At 36.0% G+C, this 20725-nt stretch overlaps 1 protein-coding gene across 1 annotated transcript in view; it reads left to right on the forward strand.

Moving 5' to 3' along the window:
• Positions 1–15772, forward strand: part of LOC311089541 (uncharacterized protein) — a gene marked incomplete at its 5' end in the record, with an annotated part of 89009 nt that extends 73237 nt beyond the window's left edge. The window contains 8 exons of the mRNA XM_084124264.1: positions 3629–3799; positions 5752–5925; positions 8113–8286; positions 8373–8546; positions 10597–10770; positions 11498–11659; positions 14608–14741; positions 15076–15772. Coding sequence (XP_083980390.1) covers positions 3629–3799; positions 5752–5925; positions 8113–8286; positions 8373–8546; positions 10597–10770; positions 11498–11659; positions 14608–14710 — 1132 coding nt within the window. The 3' untranslated portion in view covers positions 14711–14741; positions 15076–15772. The remainder of the gene's footprint in view (positions 1–3628; positions 3800–5751; positions 5926–8112; positions 8287–8372; positions 8547–10596; positions 10771–11497; positions 11660–14607; positions 14742–15075) is intronic.
• Between the last annotated feature and the right edge of the window lie 4953 nt (positions 15773–20725).

Raw genomic sequence — 20725 nt, forward strand, 5'->3', positions numbered from 1 at the left:
ACAAAGAGAAAAGGTGATGTAATGGCGTTGGTTGTGTTTTAACATAATCATTATTTCACAATCAGTTGACCTGAATCACTGAACTCATAGAGTCCAATTTATGAGTTAGGTGAACTATATTAATTATAGCAGCACTGGCCTTGTACGGCATAATATTTTGTAACTTTTACAATGTAAGGCAAATAATTTCTAAAAAGTTTCTCTTACATAAAAAGGAGACACACAGACATCAATAATCAGCCTGTGAATCTCAACAATGGTGACATTTATAAAGCATGTTGCAGTGCATTCTGGGTTCCACCAATCAAAACTCATTCATGGCTCCCATCATGCATTGCTGCATGAATAAATAATGAGCTTATGTTCAGAGGTGATCTGTTCGTCACCATTGCTGAGATTCATAAGCAAAATCTTGATGTGTGTTTGTGCCTAAAAAAAAAAAAAAAAATTATATATATATATATATATATATATATATATATATATATATATATATATATAGAGAGAGAGAGAGAGAGAGAGAGAGAGAGAGAGAGAGAGAGAGAGAGAGAGAGAGAGAGAGAGAGAGAGAGAGAGAGAGAGAGAGAGAGAGAGAGAGAGAGATATATATATATATATATATATATATATATATATATATATATATATATATATATATATATATATATATATATATGGAGGGTAAGTGTACCTATTAAGCCCACCAAAATCTAAATCTAGGTTTTTTTCATAGATATTGACATAGTTTATAAGAAAAATAATTTGTTAAAATGCAAGATCAATCTCTCATTTGAAAATGTATTAATTAGTTGATGTACATTTTAGAATATAAAATTAAGATAATTTAGGAATAAAGTCAGAAGTCTGGCATGGGCTTAATTGGTATTTTGGCACCATTTAAGCCCGCATGTGTTCCAAATAAGCCCACATCATCTTTGATTCACAAAATATATTTTTTTTTATTGATTTTAAAGAAGTAAAACATCAATATATTTATTCAGTGACAGGGAAGAATTAAAAAAAATCCTTTTGCTAATGTTTGATTAAAGCCCTGGGTGGGATGGGTAGGTGTTAGTGGCCGGTGGTCTGGAGCTTTAAGTTGGCTTGACTGGAGTTGTAGCTGGAGTCAAGCTGGAAGTTAGACCGGGTGTATCTCGGGAGCCAAGCCGAGTTGGGGCTCCAAATTCTGGGCTTAGGAGGGGCTCCTAGTGGGCCCCCCACACCAGGAGTCTGGAGCCTTAAGCCGGCTTAGCTCCCAAGTTATGCCTGGTCAAAGGTGGAAGTTTAACCGGGTGTATCTCGGGAAGGAAGCCGAGTTGGGGCTCCAGACTCTGGGGTTTCTGGAGACTCTCAGGTCACACCGGGAGTATGCAGCCTTAGGTCAGCTTGATTCTGGAGTTATACCCAATCAAAGTTCCACTGGAAGTGACCATACCTCGGGAAGAAAGCCGAGTTAGGGCTCAATACTCCCGGCATAGCGGCCCACTGGGTGACCCCTCCATGCCCTTAGTCCAGAGTCCCATCTCGGCTTGGGCCCCAAGTTTTGCCCGGTCAAAGCTGGACAGGAAGTGGCGGTCTCTCGGAGCCGGATGGTCCCAGAGGCTCAAGACTGTGGGGAATATAGGGTCCCTCTGGGACCTCTCCATGCCCAGAATCTCAAGCCTTAACTCAGCTTGGCTCCCGAATTATGCCCGGTTATACATACAGGACTTTAGGACAAAGGCTCTATCTCATTTGAATGAATGTGTGTAATTTGTGTGTAAGTAAGGTAAGGTTAAAAGGTTAGTAAGGTAAAAGCACACAAAGACATGTTATCTTTAAACACTTTCAAAAAATGTATCAAAGTTTGCAATTAGAGGGAATCCTCATTGAAATACATAAGGTGGGCTTAAATGGTACATAGTGAGTAATGGTGAAAAAAGACAATGTTTTCCTTTAAAAATGTAAGATATGTTTACAAATACATGCATGGAGCTTAAATATACTGTGGACTAGTATCATAGTAATTTTCATTGTGCCCACATTGAGAAATGTTAAGTTTTTTTCATTCAAGGTTAGCTTGTGTTGGCTCTAGTTTGCATGCGTTTTGTGGCGCTGTACCATTTAAGCCCATCTTAAAAAAAAGTTAATTTATAAAAATAATCTTCTCTACAAAACAATTTATGATGCATTTATTTGTAAATGAATGTAAAATGAATCACAAAACATTTATTGTTTGCAGTTCACATGCTTAATTCTTTGGCAGTCTATCTTTCTGAAAGGCTAATGGCTTGACCTAGAGATTAGCTTTGAACACAAGCTAATAAAACTCATCTTTCCATTTAAAGGAAAATGATATAAAATGATAAAGTACTATTTGTTCATACACAAAAAACAATACATTTATCTCTTATTTGACATAATATCAATGTAGTTACCAAAGAAATGGCTGAAAATTGCTTAAATGTGTTGATTTCTGAAGGGTCCCGAAACACCAAAGTTTTGGGGTGACTTTGTGTGAGGTCCCCAGAGACAGCGTGCACATGGGTGCGGCTAACTCAACATTGCCAAATGTGATTGGTATGCAATTAAAAATGCCAGGGAAGTAACAAATCACTGGATTGGTTAAAATAATAAGCAGCATAAAATATTATTTTCTCTTTTTTTAATTTGACTTAAGAGTTGAAAGTGGGCTTAAAGGGTACATGGGCTTAATGGGTACACTTACCCTATATATATATATATATATATATATATATATATATATATATATATATATATATATTTATTTATTATTGATTTGATCATTTGGATTTCATTGAAAAGGCTAAAAACATTATACTGCTGTAATTAATAAAGTTAACTTAACTCATAAATTGGACTCTATATGAGGTTCAGTGATTCAGGTCTAATGAAATAATGATTATGTTAAATCACAACCAACACCATCAGATCATCTTTTCTATTTGTTCATCTGGCTGTTATAACTCATGTACCGCAACCGAACAATACTTAAAGTTAATAATTTAAGGTCAAGAGCCCAACTAAAACACACACTGATCTCCACAATGGTGACTTTAATTATGGTTTTCTCCTTCAGTGATTCTGCTTGTTAACACCAGGTGTCTTCAATGTTGGCAATAAAAGATATTTTGTACATTTTACTTATTTTAAATGGTTAACTTTTAAGGAATTCATTTGATTAATTATTACTCAATTCTAATTTGTTAAATTTAATTAATAATATTGCTTGTAATCTGTTGCCTCATTTTTATTAATTAGATACTAATAAAATCAATGTATTCTTTTTTACAGTGCAGCTATTTTAACATAGTACCATCATCATTATCAGTGTAGAATGTAGATGGACCAAAATAATACCATTAAAATATCAAGTAAATAAGTATTGTGATACACACTCTTACAGTGTGCAGTGACACTCTTGTCCCAAAAAGTATTGCTATAGCACGATATGTACCACTCAATATGTTGTCCCACGGTAAGTTATTTTTCCCTGTTGCACCTACAAAAAATTTGAGGGTTCCCCCACCTGCCAAATCCCACTTTAACTATCGAATTACAAATATTTACAAATCTTAGTTTGATCATCATAGATCTGATTCATTGTCTTTTGTCTTTGTGTCTTCAGTCTGCGTGGATGCAGTATTACAGAGAAACAGTCTTACACCCTGACTTTGGCTCTACTTCCAAACCTTTCACAACTGAGAGAGCTGGACCTCAGTGGGAATCAACTAAAGTCAGGAGCAAAGCTTTTATCTGGTGTACTGAGAGATTCACGCTGTAAGATGGAGAGATTGAGGTGAGGAACATTCACATTCAAGTTTAAACTTGAACACTGCTCAGTGTTTCAAATTCACACTGCTTAAAATAGCTTGAACGCTAAGCTATATACTTGTAAAAAATATTCTCTTAAGTATTTAGTGATCTGGTGAAATAAATGACAGGGCTGTACATAAACTTTATTTTAACATACAAAAATTGCTTTTAATCAAATAAATAAAATAATGAATTTGATTATCGATTAGTCATGTCTGCGCACTGTGCACAAAAATCATCCGCCTGTCACAGTAGGGAATAACACGTTTATTTGGATAAAACGCATATGGAAAACTGCAGCTGCTGTGCGAAAGTTGCACGAGTCACAACCCAACTGAAACATGAGAATGCTTTATGTCAAGCGCTCTTGCATGAGGATTTACTGGATCTTGCCTTGTGCAGGGGGATGGAAACACATGTATGAAGGTATGAAAGTAGCAAACTCGAGAGCACATAGATGTGAATATGAGAACTTGTACAACAAATATTCGTGAACATTTACACTCACAGCTCCAATGTGAAAACCTGTAAAATAAAAATCTGAAGTTGAATGTTGAAATTTGCACTCGCAGACAATAGTCACAAACCTGTATTCTGAATTTGAAGCTGCAGAGTAGTAGTCACAAATGTGTAAAATGCCATTCACAGAAATACAATGACAGTCGGAAACTTGTAATATATATTTTATATATTTGTAATATATATTTTTCTTACATTCACATTCGCAGTACAACCTCAATTAGGCACTTGCAACTGTTCAAAGGAGCCATTCTATCATCGCGTACAATAGAAGTCCCATTTCATTGGTTAGGCGCCAACCAATAGAACAGCTCCTTTGAACATCCCCGCTCCCGTCCCCCTTTCTCTCGCGCCGTCACTGAGTTTCAAGTGCCCAAGTTAGTTTTGCACCTAATATATCGCGAAAAGAGTAGCAAAAGTCAAGGCGCGAAATTTTAAATTGCAGTGACAGATTTGAGAAGTTGCAAGTGCCTAATTGAGGTTGTACTGCGAATGTGAATGTAAGATCAAATGCAAATATATATTACAAGTTTGTGACTGTCATTGTATTTCTGTGAATGGCATTTTACACATTTGTGACTACTCTGCAGCTTCAAATTCAGAATACAGGTTTGTGACTATTGTCTGCGAGTGCAAATTTCAACATTCAACTTCAGATTTTTATTTTACAGGTTTTCACATTGGAGCTGTGAGTGTAAATGTTCACGTACAAGTACGAATATTTATTTTACAAGTTCTCAAATTCACATCTATGTGCTCTCGAGTTTTGCTACTCTTTTACCTTCATACACATGGCACTGATGAAGGGTTGAACCCGAAAACGTTTTGCTGCACATTGCACTTTAAGTTTTCTGACTAAATAAAAACTCAAGAGTAATGCAAGTGAAGAAATTAAAAAAGTTTGGTAATTTCCCTAGTGTAAAGTAAAAAATATATATTTACTTAAGAAATATACATTTTCATTTATTTCAGTGCATTTGATTTACATTATATTAGCTATTACTGTCATATGAATAATAATTATTATTAAATAAATGCATAATAAATAATAATAATGATACAACCCCATGTCCAGAAAAGTTGTCATATTTTGTAAAATGTGATAAAATCAAGAATCTGTGATTCTTAATAGGATTTTTAATATTTTCACTCACTAGCTTAATTGCATTTTGTAAATATAAACTAATTTTGATTTTGATGGCTGCAATACACTCCAAAAAAGCTGGACAGAGGATATTAGGAAGGTAGTTATAATCTTTTTTTCAGTGTACATGTTGCAGTGTACAGCCCTGAATGATGATCTCTCTTCCTCTGAATGTCTGTTTTGTTTGTTTACGAAGAGGATGTGACTTTACAGAATAAGTTATCATCTTATTTTCTGTCTTAGTTTCTTGCTCTTTCTTTCTCATAATGTAGGTTAAGAGGCTGTGATATGACAGATGAAGCTTGTTCTGCTGTGACTTCAGCTCTGAACTCAAACCCATCACACCTGAGAGAGCTGGACCTCAGTGGGAATGAACCTGGAGACTCTGGATTTAAAAACCTAGGAGATCTACTGAAGAACCCACAATGCAAACTGGAAAATCTACAGTTAGTATCATTATACTTTACAGCAGTTACAGTGTGATTGAAGTTTACTGTTTAGTGAAAGACAACAGAGCTTAGGTTACATTGTTTATACTGCAGCATTTCACCTGAACTGCAACTACATTTTCCTATTGGTCCCTTAATTTTAGGTGCCTAACTAATGAGTACTTGCATTCAATTTAATTTGATTCAATTCAAATTTCAGTGTACTAATTGTGTACGTGTTGTTCTGAAGAAATTTTATGCTATTAAAATCTGCTGTTATAACAGTTTCCAGCACACAGAACTAGTGTGACAGTGTTAAAAATAATCAATGGGAACTATACTGTCACATTTTCAGTTTGTTTATAGTTTTCATGTCCAGTTTTCTGTTTTAGTCTTTTGGTCAGTTTTCTAGTTTGGTAATTGGCTCTGCTTTCTTTCATTCCCTGCCTGTTAGTGTCCTAGGTTACAGGTTAATTAGTCTTCATTTCAGGTGTTCATTCGTTAGGGGCCGTTCACATGTCGTGTCTTTTGCAAGTTCAAGTTAGTTATTTCAAATGTAGACGCGTGACAAGAATAATAGAAGCGCACTCGTTTTTCCAGGCGCATCGAGATGAAAAATTCTCAACTTTTCAGAATGCCTCAAGCGCACCGCAGGTCATGTGACACCAACCGGTCAGCCTCGGCCTTTCCGTAACAACATTGTAAGCTCAGCCGAACAGCTGATCATAGCTGTACAGGGCGGGGTTTTATTTCTCAACTCCATGAATACATCTAGTAGTAGAGCTAATGCAAGGGCTAAAAATCAATTTATCCTGACCTTTGCTGAAACTTCTTCGTCATCATGGAGAGTGCAGTTCATGACACCATGACAGACGCACGGGAGCGCAAGCGCTTTGGAAAGAAGGATGTAAACTCAAAATGGCACTGGGGGCAAAAGTCCACAGAAGATCACTTCAATCTCAAATAGAGAAGTGAAATAACAAGGAAATGCAGTAGCAAAAGAACTGTACACAACTAACACCAGACAACCAGGGATTACCAAACTGAAAGTATAATTAAGAAGATTATCTAATTATAGTTTCAGTTTGGTAATCTCTGGTGTTAAAGTGATCTTCTGTGGACTTTTGCCCCCTGTGCCATTTTGACTGAGTTTTCCCTGAAGAACTGCGACATAAACTGCTTTTCCACCGTCGGGCCAAACAATTAAAAGAACAGTAAGGACAGTTCCAGTTGTATCTCCACTTGAGCCTGGTAAAGCACGGTGCGATTACAAACCGTTCTCAGTTTTTACAATGTTGCGAGCACGTAGACAGCGACTTTGCCATAGCAGAAATGCAACGTGCCACCGACGTTGCCACAACGTAAATGTATTTGCTGGGTATCTATGGGAGGAAAATGCTTACCGTGTAATTAAACGCGTTGCGTTCATACTCTGGGTTCTTAAATTTTTCTGTACATAGTATACTATGTCTTTTAATATCACTGTCTTAGTACATTAAGCGTTTGTTTTTTTACACGTTAAGCGTTTTAGAATGTCCCAGTCACTGGTCTTTTGCCTTGCCTGGCTGCCAGTTTCAACGCAGCTTGCTAAGTGCCGTAATTTCATCGATATAAATAAAAACTAATACAAATTAAAAGAAATATCAGATCATCCTCCATAACGCAGCCGCTATTTACATCTCATATAATCTGTAAACTCTCGCGTTACAGAGGCAACGACTGACATTTGTATTACATTCCAAAGAGCTCGTTATCATCCCCGCAGTGGAAAACAAAACCATATCTGTACCAGCTGGCCCGGGTCGGCACAGAATGTCAGCGTTTTTGATAATTTTCACAAAAGTTTCATAGCCCCCAGAATATTTTGTTGGATGAATATCTGATCATACAATATATCAAAATAAAGAACAGCCCCTCTGCTTCTGAAAAACAACAAAATAATGTGATTCTAGCTTCATGTATTCTTATTTTATATGCTTATTAATGTTTGATGATCAGTTTTTGTTTGTTTATGTGGTAAAAACATCAATAATTTTGTTTCTGCTGCTTCTTTTGTACTAGAGATTATGTACTCTTCCTTTCTGTAAACTGTGAAGACATGGATTGCTGGAAAATTCTGGGGAACAATAGTGGGGAAAGAGAATATAAGATGACATCATAGATCTAAGTCATTGTTCTTTGTGTTGTTGTTTTTTTAATCTTCAGATTGTGTAAATGTAGTATTAAAAAGAAGCAGTGTGGCTTCCTGACTTCAGCTCTGAAATCAAACCCATCACACCTGAGAGAGCTGGACCTCAGTGGGAATTATCTAAATCACACAAGAGTGGAGCATTTTCTTGAGCTTCTGAAGGATTCACACTGTAAACTGGAGAAACTGAGGTCAGCATATTCACTTACAGCAAAGAAAATAGTGCTTTGGTGTTTAAATGAAACCGAATGAAAAGTTTTTTTCATTTTAATTGCAGGTTAAGATCCTGTGATATAACAGCAGAAGATTGTTCTGCAGTGATTACAGCTCTGAACTCAAACCCATCACACCTGAGAGAGCTGGACCTCAGTGGGAATGAACTAGGAGACTCTGGAGCTCAACATCTTGGTGTTCTGCTGGGCGGGAAACAGTGCAAGCTGGAAAATCTACAGTTAGTATCATTATACTTTACAGCAGTTACAGTATGATTTAAAGTTCACTATTTAGTTATTTTAAGACAACAGGACCAGTCACATTGTTTATAGCACTGTGTCTTTTGGTGTTTCCTTGTCTAATGAAAATAAGACCTGAGCTAATGCACTGATGTTCAGTGTGTCTATCAGTAGAAAGTTTCATATGCTGAAATCTGACAAACTGCAAAATGAGACCAAAGTGAGAACAGACTAAACACTGATAATAGATTATTCTGATGGAGTTAAATGGTTTTTACAGCCCTTATGGTACTTTTTAAAAAATCTACTTTTATAAAAGGTGTCATGAAATGTATTTTATGAAATGTTTTTAAGAGATCTTATGTTTCTGGATGTTAGCAGTTTTTTATACCAAAAAAATGAATATTAGTAGTTAGAATATAAATAAAAAAACTCAATATCAAGTGGCTTTATCTCTTCCAGAAAGCAAGTAAATGTTCACTGTTGTGACTGGAGGAAAGCGTGGATACGGTGTGAAGCTTGCCAAACACACAATGCACACAATTAATGAAGACATTTAAGACTAATCAACTGGAAAAGCAACAAAAACATAAACACAAATCTACATATGGATTGCTTACTTAAAAGACAGTGATAGTACAACACTGGCTAGTGGCTACACATTGTATCATTACATACATTGTAAAAATGTTTAACACAGGGTTGGGGGTTTGTACAGTCATGAAAAACCTGGAAAGTTTTTGGAAAATAAATAAAAATATTTATATAATAGAATATATGTTTAAGTGATAATATTGGTTAAACAAATTAGACAATACTTGACGTTCATTCGATCCATCCAATTACAACTGCGGCATTTCCATCAGATTTCGTTTAGCGTTGAGCATTATAACCAATTGCACACGTTTCCGTTGAGCTTATGAGTGTGATGGCCAATCAGAGACATTCAGATTAGTCATCGCTGAAACAAAGAGTTCTGTTCAGTGCGCATCCTCACTCATTTAGAGACAGGTTGGTTCACACGACCATGAGCTCTCCACCAAAACCTACGTGGTTGCCGGCTCCTCCTTTGGGTTTTTACAGATGTGGGCATTGCACCCATTGCTCTAACTCAAATGACACAAAGCAATTTTTCCATCCCCAGTCAGGTAAAAAATACAAGATCAATTATTTTATTAATTGTAACACCACCCACATGATTTATATGTTGAAATGTCCATGTGGTGTATGTAGGTCAGACTAAACGCCCCCTTAAACTACGCATTGCAGAACACAAAGCAGCAATTCGGAACCGTAATATGGACTATACAGTTGCGAGGCATTATGTACAAGCTAATCATGGCTCTAATGCGTCCTTAAAATTTTAGGGTATTGAAAAAATTCTACCCTCCCAACAAGAAGGCGATATAGTGAAGTCCCTATTACAAAGAGAGGCTTTCTGGATTTTAACTCTTAACACAGTGGAACCTAATGGTCTTAATGAGGAACTGGGCCTCTCATGCTTTTTATAGTTCACATTTTGAGGCACTTATATACATGTTGCTAGCGGGTCTGTATGTATACCTTTATATTTGTATGTGTACCTCTTCTCTTTTGAAGATGTTTAAGCTATATGTTTATATCTATTTTTTTTATTTATTTATTTATTTTTTTTTTTTTTTATTATTATTATTTTTTATTATTATTATTTTTTTTATTTTTTTTTGTTTACACCTGAGTGTTTGTATAGGATTGGTTAACTGATGTACCACACCCACTTAGGCCAGTGGCCAATGTCTTGAATTTTGATTCTTTAAAATCTGTACATCGTTGCCATTGACTGTTTGACTCTGAAGAAGACGCATGGGCGTCGAAACGTTAGTCGTTTTGTACCAATAGAAAATATTTAAAACGTTGTGTGCTCCGGTCCTGCTCCTTCGTCCTAGCCAGACCTTGGATTTCCTTTTTTGATTTTTGTGTCCTGTTCCGTGAGCACCAACCAGGCTGAAGCACAAGTGACTCCTTTCTATTACATGTATTTGAGCCATTGTTGTTTCTCTTTGTCCTCAGTCTGTGTGGATGCAGTATTACAGAGAAACAGTGCCAACTCCTGACTGAAGCAATGTGTTACAATCTCTCACACCTGAGAGAGCTGGACTTCAGTGGGAATCAAATAGAAAACAAAGGACTGGAGATCTTGTGTGATGTACTGAAGCATCCACAATGTAAACTGGAGATATTGAGGTCAGTAATGTTCACATACAAGAATCAAAATGCTTAAAATCACTTCTACTTAAAACAATTTAACCAAATCACTTTCACTCAATATCTCACGAAGAGCCTGAGTTTACTTTTTTTAATCAAAAATAATTTTCCTTAGTGATATGTTTTGTGATCTGATGTAAGCAGGGTCTGCTTTCCAAGCGCAGGTTTTTCATAGTGGCAGGCCGGTGGCCGGTGATGATTTCATAATCCATTAGCTTTATACTGTATGTGCACTGTGGCACAATGACCCTCTGTCAGTCAGTAACTTCACAGTCTTGATGAGATGATTTCAGCCACAGAGTAAACAGCAGAGGGATAATTGCATGACTAAGTTGCCTAGATCACATGCATCAAACCAAACAGAGCTTAAAGTATAATAATGTGTCATTTAATTAGCTGATATTAGTAATTAAATATTAGTAGACCAGATGTGAAGCAGGTGTGCAACATTTTCCAATCAGCTTCTTTATTCTGGGCTGAGTAGACACCAATTAAATTATAGCCGTGAATAGTTAGTGTAGCTTTGAGCAAATCAGGCAACTGTGAATTCTCCTGTCAGATTTGATATTGATGTAAAATTCATGTTGGTGAATTTCTCTGCCACTGGAAGTCTCTCATCACATGGTTTCTATTGGGATGACTGATGTTTCCTGAAAAATTTTGAGTTGAAAGTTAAAAAAATAATAATTCTTCTGTTTCTTTCTAGTCTAAACGACTGTGGCATTACAGATGTTTCTTCTTTAACTCAGTCTTTGACAAACACAAAAGCACTCCAGTTTTTAAAAGAGCTTGATCTGAGTAAAAATACCATCGGATCCTCCAAGCAGAAGCTCATCGATGTGATGCGAAACTCAAGCTGTAACCTGAGGTGAGTAAACATCCTTTAGTTGCAGTAACACTAACAAACATAGGAATGCAAATTTAAGTGTATTATATCTAAAATACAAATACAGGGTTTTGCCCACACTGAAAATATTTTGGCTTCCACCTAAATTAATTTGTGTCCCACCAAAGCTTTATTTGGTCATCTAATGTGATATCTGAAATAACTGACTTGTGACAATGTTTGGAGCATTTTATTTATAAGCTTAAGGTGCTTAAAACAGTGTGAATAAAAATACCTTTCCGTTTGTATCTAATGCCCTTTCAAAGAAACATTCCAGTGATCTTAGTTGGATTATCGCTCCTCTGGCAGCAGGTGCATAAGGGCTAGCATGTTATCTTAGCATACCGTAAATATACAATTTATCACATTAAAGGTATAGTGGAGGATTTTCTTTTTCCGGGTGGATCATCAAGACTATTGGTCCTCCTAGTTGTCAATCATTCTGGTGATATGTTTACGTAAGGCCGTCGTACGTGCTCGTCCCTAGGTAGTTTTCGCTTTCTGCGCATGCGCACTTTCAGGTGTATATGTGTGGTGAGCTACGGTTTCAGCCATTCATTGAAGCTCGCCGTTCTCACGGGTTTTTTCAAAATGTCTGAGGGTCGCAAGAGAAAAAGTGTCTACGAATTGTATGACAAGAGAAAGGCCTCTGAAGAAAGAAACAAGACCAGAGTGTTTTTGGGAGAATATTTCACACGCTGGCGTGCGCTAAAAGCACAGGTTGGGCTTCCCGCTGATGCCTCAGTCGCGACGTTTCTACTCGACAGGTAAAGTTTGGCATGCTATTTGGAGAAATCCATTTAAAATCACTGCTAGTAAAAGTTAATGTAAGCTATGATTAGTGATGCTAGCCCTGGCACAAGTCACGCACCGCGCAGACACGGTAAACATCTCAATTTGTCTAAAGTAGCCTTATGACCAAATGGTAAAAGGTATCACACTGAAATGTTCTAAAACCTTGTGTGTTCATTTTTGATAATTCCAATGTGTTCACCATAGTATTTATTACACAAATGCAACAAGCTACTTCTCCATTGCAGATCATGTCTTGAGTCCTCACTCAATCGATCAGTATAATAAATAAATAAAACACGGAAGGGCATTTGACATTTTGTCTTGCATGAATGTTTCTGAGTCTGACATAGTGGAAAAAGTGCAAATCTTCTTTTGGAAAGTAGGCTTGTATGAGCCATGCCAACAGCAACTTGTAAACAGAGCGTGCACGAGGAGAACTAGGCTCGTGCATGCTCTCTCGTGCACACGTTTAATGGGCGTTACCTCTTGGGAGCAGGTAGAGTGTTGCGCATGTGTATTTTTTCAAAAAGTGGAGAGGGCGGTGTTTTCTAAAATTCGGGAAAATCCTCCGCTATACCTTTAATATCATGTTTTACTTCAATATAACGTCAGTTGAATGTTTAAAATAACTCCCTTCTGTGATCTGATGTGGCATCTTATTACAGAATGATGGGAAAAATACATTCATTTATAGTATTCTATAAAGTAATAAAGTCTATAGTGTCTTTTCCTGTGTCCTCATAAACCAAATGGCTTTAAAAAAACATACTAAACTGTTTGTTTTTTAGGAGCAAATTTTTTAACATTTTAAAATTGTATTACATTTTTTTTTTTTTCATGAAAATGTTCCCGCCATTTTGAATTTTCCTAAAAAACGACTTTTTTTAACTCTTCCTTGGCCGTTGCTCCGATTTTCCCGAAAATTAAACCAGATCATCTGCAGACCATGCCGACAAAAACTCGCAAACTCATTTTACGGAGCGCTTGTGAAAATAGACATAAGGCTGTATCTCCACAAGCTTTATCGTATTCAGAACTTGGTATATGTCATCACAATCATGACCTGAGGTTACATGCTGTGTTTCGGCACAGTGCCACCTACTGGTGCAGAGATACGTGCAGATTATACACTTATGAACTGTTTGCCCAAAAATCATATTCACATCAAACTGGTCTTGTTAGATTCGGGACGGCATGCCGAGTCGAATGATATCCACTTTTCTCATATCTTGTCATTTTGGGCGTCGGCCATTTTGAATTTTGTACTAAAATGCTGTATTTCATGAACGCATTAGCCTTATAATTTGTGCAACTTTGTGATTTAGCACTTAAACAACTTTCACAAATATCTTCGAAACCGTTAGTCCAATCAAGACGAAACCACCTTAGGAACTTTTGTGCTTGGACCCAATAATTGCTGCTTGCAGCTATATTTGTTTTTTGAAATCCAAAAAATGCAGTAAGTTTTGTGTGATGGGTAGGGTTAGTGTAGGGGGGTAGAATATTACCAAATACCAAAATAAACCAAATATTCAAGTGTGTGTGTGTTCAGGTAAATCCTACGGTATTCGGAAAAATGTACCCATAAAGATACAAATATCTGAAATCCTTGTCCTAGTGGGGAAATTTTTTGGGGTCCCCATGAGGAAACATAAATCAAAATAATATTTTCTGAAAACCAAAAATGCACAAATAATTGTGTGATGGGTAGGTTTAGGGAAGGGTTAGTGAAAGGGGAGAGAATATAGTTTTTTTACAGAATAAAAACAATTATGCCAATAGAATGTTCCCATAAAACATGGAATCCGTGTGTGTGTGTGTGTGTGTGTGTGTGTGTGTGTGTGTGTGTGTGTGTGTGTGTGTGTGTGTGTGTGTATGACCGTGTTCATCAGCCTCCACAGAAGACCATTTTTGACAGGAAAAACCCTGAAATATTGTTTAGAAATGTTTGTACTAAGTTTTGCTTAGGTGAAAGTGTGTATGCCAAATGATGTAAAATCAGTAACTAATCTGTTTACAGGAATCTAATGTTAGTTTCAGTCTATTACACTTTGTACTTAATTGAAATATAATAATTAATTTGCACCTTGATCCACTCAACACTGATTATTTTCTCTTCTAATTCCTCCTCACAGCCTCGTAGAGGAAGAAGGCATGGTTACAAAAATCTTCAAAGGCTTTGGTGGATGGTTAGCTTCGTCTAAACCCGCGGATGAACCTGTGAAATCAACAGCATAAAAGACACCATCGGATGAAGGATCCTCAGAAGGTTCTTGCTATAATACTGTAATAAATGAATACTGTGTGTGTATTATGGTAATTTTAGTGAGATGCGGCTAAAAAGCAATTAATAAATAGTATCACTGCAAAACCCACAGCTATTACGAATTCAAGCTTTTTATACCTGTAGTGTATAGTACAATTAAACAGCTTTAAATAGCATTGATTTAACAAATGTACAGTTTATTATACTAGCTCTGTATTTTAAAAAATATCAGGCTTAGAAATTAAATAATGCAGCATTAATAGAAACACATTGTGAGTTATGTTGACTGGTTATTTGATGATTTAGTGTTCATACAAGATGTTTTGCTTTTTTACAGGTAAAATGGAGGAGGAAGATGAGCCTGATCTCAGATCAGAGGTGGATAAGCATGAATATGAGTAATTCAGTATAAGACCTTCATCATAATGATGTTGGGAAACTCCTCAATAATGAAGCAATTAAAACATTGCTTATTGTAATTGTCAAATTTAGCAATTAAATATGTTAAATGATATAAACAGTCTAAAATTAAAATTGCATCATTGTGTGATACATATGCAAAGATTTTAATCTGTCAAATCTATCATAATTATGTATCTTTTATATTATTTATTTAACTTTGATCTGTTTTACAATTATATTTCGCTTACATTTTATATACAAAATATTTTTTGATACATTATTTGTTTGTATGAAACTCTGTCTCTCTAGATATTTTATTCAATGCTTTTTGATCAGTAATTATAATTTTATCATTTGCCATTGTATTGTATATTTACACTATGTTAGCATATTAAAATACAAGTTGTTATAGAATATGCAATTATTCTATTATAATGATGCCTTTTTGTGTATGAAGCACTTATGTAGTCATCCATAATTGTAACCTTATATAATGGAAGTGTTATATCAAGAAAGACACTTGTAATAATCATTGTAACCATATATGAAGAAATTGATTTATGAAGAAAAACACTGTAAATTGTTGTAAAGCGATTTATTAAGAAAATGGTTTATAAAGAAAAACACTGCAATTATTTTTGTAAAATGGTTTATTGAGAAAATGGTTTGTAAAGAAAAACATAACACACTTAATGTTTTAAGCATTTATTAAAAAGCATAGTGAAGAACAAAACATGTATAAGAAAGAGCTTTGCTATTTTTGTTTTGTTTAAAATGTATTATTTTGAAAAGTTAATTAGTTCAGTTCCCTTAATTGGAGTGTAACTGGTATTAAGATGCAACAGCAGATGCAGAGATTATGCAATGTCTCGAGCTCACCACTAGAGGTCTACACAATATCATGTGAAGAATAAGTTTTATATAATAAAACATCAATAGTAGCCAACAAATAGAAATAGCACCAATCTTTTTTGTAGTTTTTGGTAGTGAACATTTACCAACAAGTATTGGAGAAATGATCTACTTTCCTTTATGAAAGACATAAATTAATTAATTGTGATATATTTTGTATAGGGAAAGTACAGTTAAGACTTATAGACTAAAGATTTCAATCAATCGAAGAAATTTGTTCAAGAGCAGAAGTCAGCTCAACTCTTTATGGCAAAAGAGATTAGCCTACATTTGCAAACACACAACTCAAAGGTTTCTTTCCGCAAGTCTGTCTTTTCCCAAAACAGTAGAGAGACAAAAAGACTTTAACACAAGTAGAAGTTTGAAAAATATTTGTATTTCTTCTTTTTCATCATTCTTGGTAAATATCAATTAACTTTTGTTATAAGATCACATGTGCACGGCTTCTCTCCAGTGTTAATGCAGGGATTCACTCGTTATACATAAATCAGGTAACAGTTCATGTTTTACTTACGATTCAGTTTTAATCCAAATAATCCAAACACGTGCTGAGTGAACGATCAGCAATCAAGAGCATTCAACAGAAGTGCGCTCTCTCTCTCTCTCTCTCTCTCTCTCTAATAATAATAATAATAATAAGCAGCTACATGCCTCGTTTTACTTTCTTTGCCATTGACACCCGACTGAACTACAAACTTTCCACTGACGTCTGTGAAAAAGGGATGCGCTCGACCAGCTCGCGCGTCTGTGCCGCGGCGCGCTCAATCCACTGCGCGTTTTTTTTTTTCAACAAATTTTGAGACTTCTTGCGTTGTTTTTGCCTCTTCACGGTGACCGGCTTAATTTAGTCCTCATTTAAGTCACTTTGGACAAAGGCGTCTGCTAAAAAAAAAAAAAAAAAATGCAAATATATAGCTATGTGAACCAACATATTTCTAGTTTGAGCCCTCAGCAACTGTTTTTGAATCAGGGTATTTAATTTAAATATATTTTTAAAAGAACATTAACCCTTGTGCATCCTTATGGAAATTTTTGTCTTTTTCAGTTTTGTTTTTTTGAACATTTTGCCTGTGTTAATTCCAATTTCATAAATTTTCGCACAGGTGTGTATTTGTATTGGATTTTTACTATTTCACCCCCATTTCCTTAAAGCACTAGCTACACAAAATAGTTCCTCTCAGGACCTTTAAATGTCCCAATTGAAACCCATTAAAACTGCGATTTTTAATCCTAGGGCCATTTAACTATAAAATGATGCAATCTTTGTTCAGAGGCTTTCATTCTGTTGGCAAGGCTTCAGAATTAGAATATTTACTAATTTTAACCAGATGCTGCCAATTTTTCAGGTTTGGCCTATAAATCAAATACTCGCTTTATTGCTGTTTTCTGCTCCTGCATATCGTGAGCTTAGAATTATAAGGTTCTATCTCCGTTTAGGGTAGTTCTGAGATATTGAGCATCAAAGTTTTTACATCCCAGCTGGCAATGGAGAGATGGAACCTTTTTATTTTATTAATAACTACTAACAAAATATTTTTTTACAAAAATAACAACACAGGCATTAATAAACACCTAATGGATCAGATTATGTCTCAAACTCAATTTCGACCAAAAGTGGAGATAGAACCTTATAATTCTAAGCACACGATATTATAGAGCCAATTGGATAAAGTATGCAGCTATAATTGTGTGGGTGTGTTGGTAAAGGGTTGTCAGAGTGTGGTTTGTGTGTGTGTGTAATAAAATACACAGTGTGTGTGCTTCTGTTGGAGAGAGAAAACCTATACTACTGCAAATCACAAATCCAACCACTGTACAACAGTGGAGCTTTGCTGGCATCTAATGGAGAAAATTTGGCACTGCGCCAAATGACATATCAACCTCAAATTTGGATCACAAGTTGTTTAGATTTATGGCTTTGATTTTTATAGCAGTTTATAGCAGTTTTTTAGAGTTAAACATGTTTCATAAAATATATGTTTTATATAAAATACTGATCATAAACCTCTATAACTTTTAAAAAGTTTAACTTTTTTTGTTTTACTTCAACAATAATCTGCCAAGGGTCTTTAAAATGAGACCAAACTTAAGTTTGTGCTCCTAAGCTTCACATTTTTATGACAGTTTTTTGACAGACATTTCTGTCCACTATCGACCTATTATTACAGGGTGTAATGTTCATCCCGGCCACTAGAGGTCACGGTGAGAATGCTGGAGAGAAGAAGGTGTTGGGGAAAGTCACAGGTGTTAAAGGGAGATGGTGATTTAACTGTTTTGGGCCTCCATTACTGACCTGTATACAATGTTAAGTGAATTTATTTTATGATTGACTTGTGATGTTTTGACATATTGCTAAACTTTGAATGAGTATTAATATGCTCTTTGTAAGAGAGAATGTAGAAAACGCCTGCAGGAATGAGTAAGGTGGATACATGGAAAAATGACTGAAAGGACTGTGGGTGAAAGTACTGTTTTTTCCCCCATGGATCATTGTGGATTGATGCTGTTACTGGACTCAGACTTCTCTCACGATTTCCCTCAGAGACTTGGCCCATGTCTCTCATGCACCTTTGGTAAGTTCACATTAAAGCAGAACAGATAAGTTCTGCTTTAATGTGATTGTCTAAGTGATGTTATCCATGGAATTAAGTGGTATTTAAACGAATGGGTAATATTTGAATACTGCTATTGTGTCTGGAGATTGAAACAAGCTGCTTATCATTGTCAAAGTATAGTTTATTGTGTTTCCTTTTTAGGTTTTCAATGTTTTGTTAATTCATATGGCTATTTTTGATGGGGGTTTTCATTTTCACTGTGCAATTAAGCAATATAAAATAAGTCAGATGGTTCCCTCATATTGAAGATTCTGGCGTGATTTATAACAGACAATTTTCAATAGTAAAACCTTTCTTTTGTGTAGCCCTTGTATAGAGTGGAGGTGGTTACACCATGTGTAACTTATTTTTAATTGATGCACAAGTGTTAAAATAATCTAACAATAAAAATGCTATTATAGCACATGCGACTAATTGTTATCGTTTGCAGAAATGTTTATTGATAAAAAAAACAAGGACACACACACACACACACACACACGGACAGGATACTGAACAACTATTTCTTTATTTCTCTTGATTAAAAACCTTAGTTTGCCCCCGTCTGAAGCCCTCTACGAGCACACCATGAACAACTGCTTTAATTCAGAAAAACAGAAACAAAATCATAAACTTGCCAATCAAATTCCTCCAGAGGACTGACCACAATAATCACATCAAGCTTCTGCACGGCTGTCCAGTTTAAACTCTCGACTTCATGGCGATATCAGGCCTGAGGATTCGTTTCAAATCTCAGCACCAATATCTGTGGTTCGCTCAGAGGTTTCCCATCATGCCCTGGTCTGAGCGATGGGTCAGACTGCGTATCTCTAGCTGCCTGCGGGACATCTCTGCAGTTCGTAGTGCTTTTTAAAGGGAGCGGTTTATAGCTAACACAAGTAGAGACGGCAAACTCTGGGGACAGACATGAGAAAAATAATGCAGAACCAGCTGAGAGAGAGCACTTCTCCTCCAAATGTTATCCGTAATTCGGTCTTTGGATCTCTGAAACACAAATTAAAAATATGAAGCACACCAAAAACAACAATGACCTCCCATCTAACAGTGCAGGAACTAGTGCTTCAGTGACATTCAGAGGAGATCGCCGGGTAAACAAACTTCACTCCATTAACAGAGCAATAAACAGCTGGTACCTGAAATAACACATTAACATACACGTGTATCAAACAGAACTATTCACAATAGAGGGGTTTATGGACTTATTATGGACACTTATTTCAGGTGAAACTCGCCGCCTGTTCAGACTGAGCATGGAAACATGTCGTAAAGGTTTCTACACGATGCTTCATTCGTTTTATCCTGTTTATAAGTTGCTGGAATACTGCAAAGTGGGAACGTCCCCGATTGACGAACATCTGTTTTAAACTAAACTAAAATAATCCCTCCACAATTCATCCAAACAATCACGTTTACGTTCCGAGACGAGATTCATCTGGTATAAGAGCATTATGAAATGACATCGAATTTAGCCTTCGCATCATGTGTGCCGTGTGCGACTCTATGGCGGCGTTGTCTTTAAAGAGCACATGAACGCAATTTCAAAACATCCAATCGGATTCTTAAAGGGTTTCAGGATCTTTCCAGAAGATCTCGGCATTAAACGGTGATGGGGCTCGTCGTTAAAGAGGTTTGAGTTGAGTTTATATCAAAAAGCCCTCTTGGAAATGTACATAATTGACATCAAAAGGCAAGAATAACTGGCACTCAAATATTAAAAATACATTTTGAAGACAGGAACAGCAGTCTGATCCAGCAGGGAGAACGTGACCGCCTGCATAGAGAGGACTTCAGGACAAAATCGTTTAAAAGAAAGAGTTGAATTCATCGATACATTCAATCATAAACCAGTTTTTGTGAGTTGACCTACAGCTAGACAATGGCTGACGTTAACGGTAGAATGCAGCAAAAAAAAAAAAAAACGGCTTGACCAGATTATCCACATAGTGAACTAAAAAAGTGATTACAAAACCTAGTACTACAAACCATGTCAATCTATGAACTGAAGCAAAGCACCTGCGTTTAACAGACGGATGAGCGAGTCGAACTGAAAGTGTGTTT

This window comes from Abramis brama (genome assembly GCF_963993115.1).
Source record: "Abramis brama genome assembly, chromosome: 9".
In the NCBI taxonomy this organism is placed as follows: Eukaryota; Metazoa; Chordata; class Actinopteri; order Cypriniformes; family Leuciscidae; genus Abramis; species Abramis brama.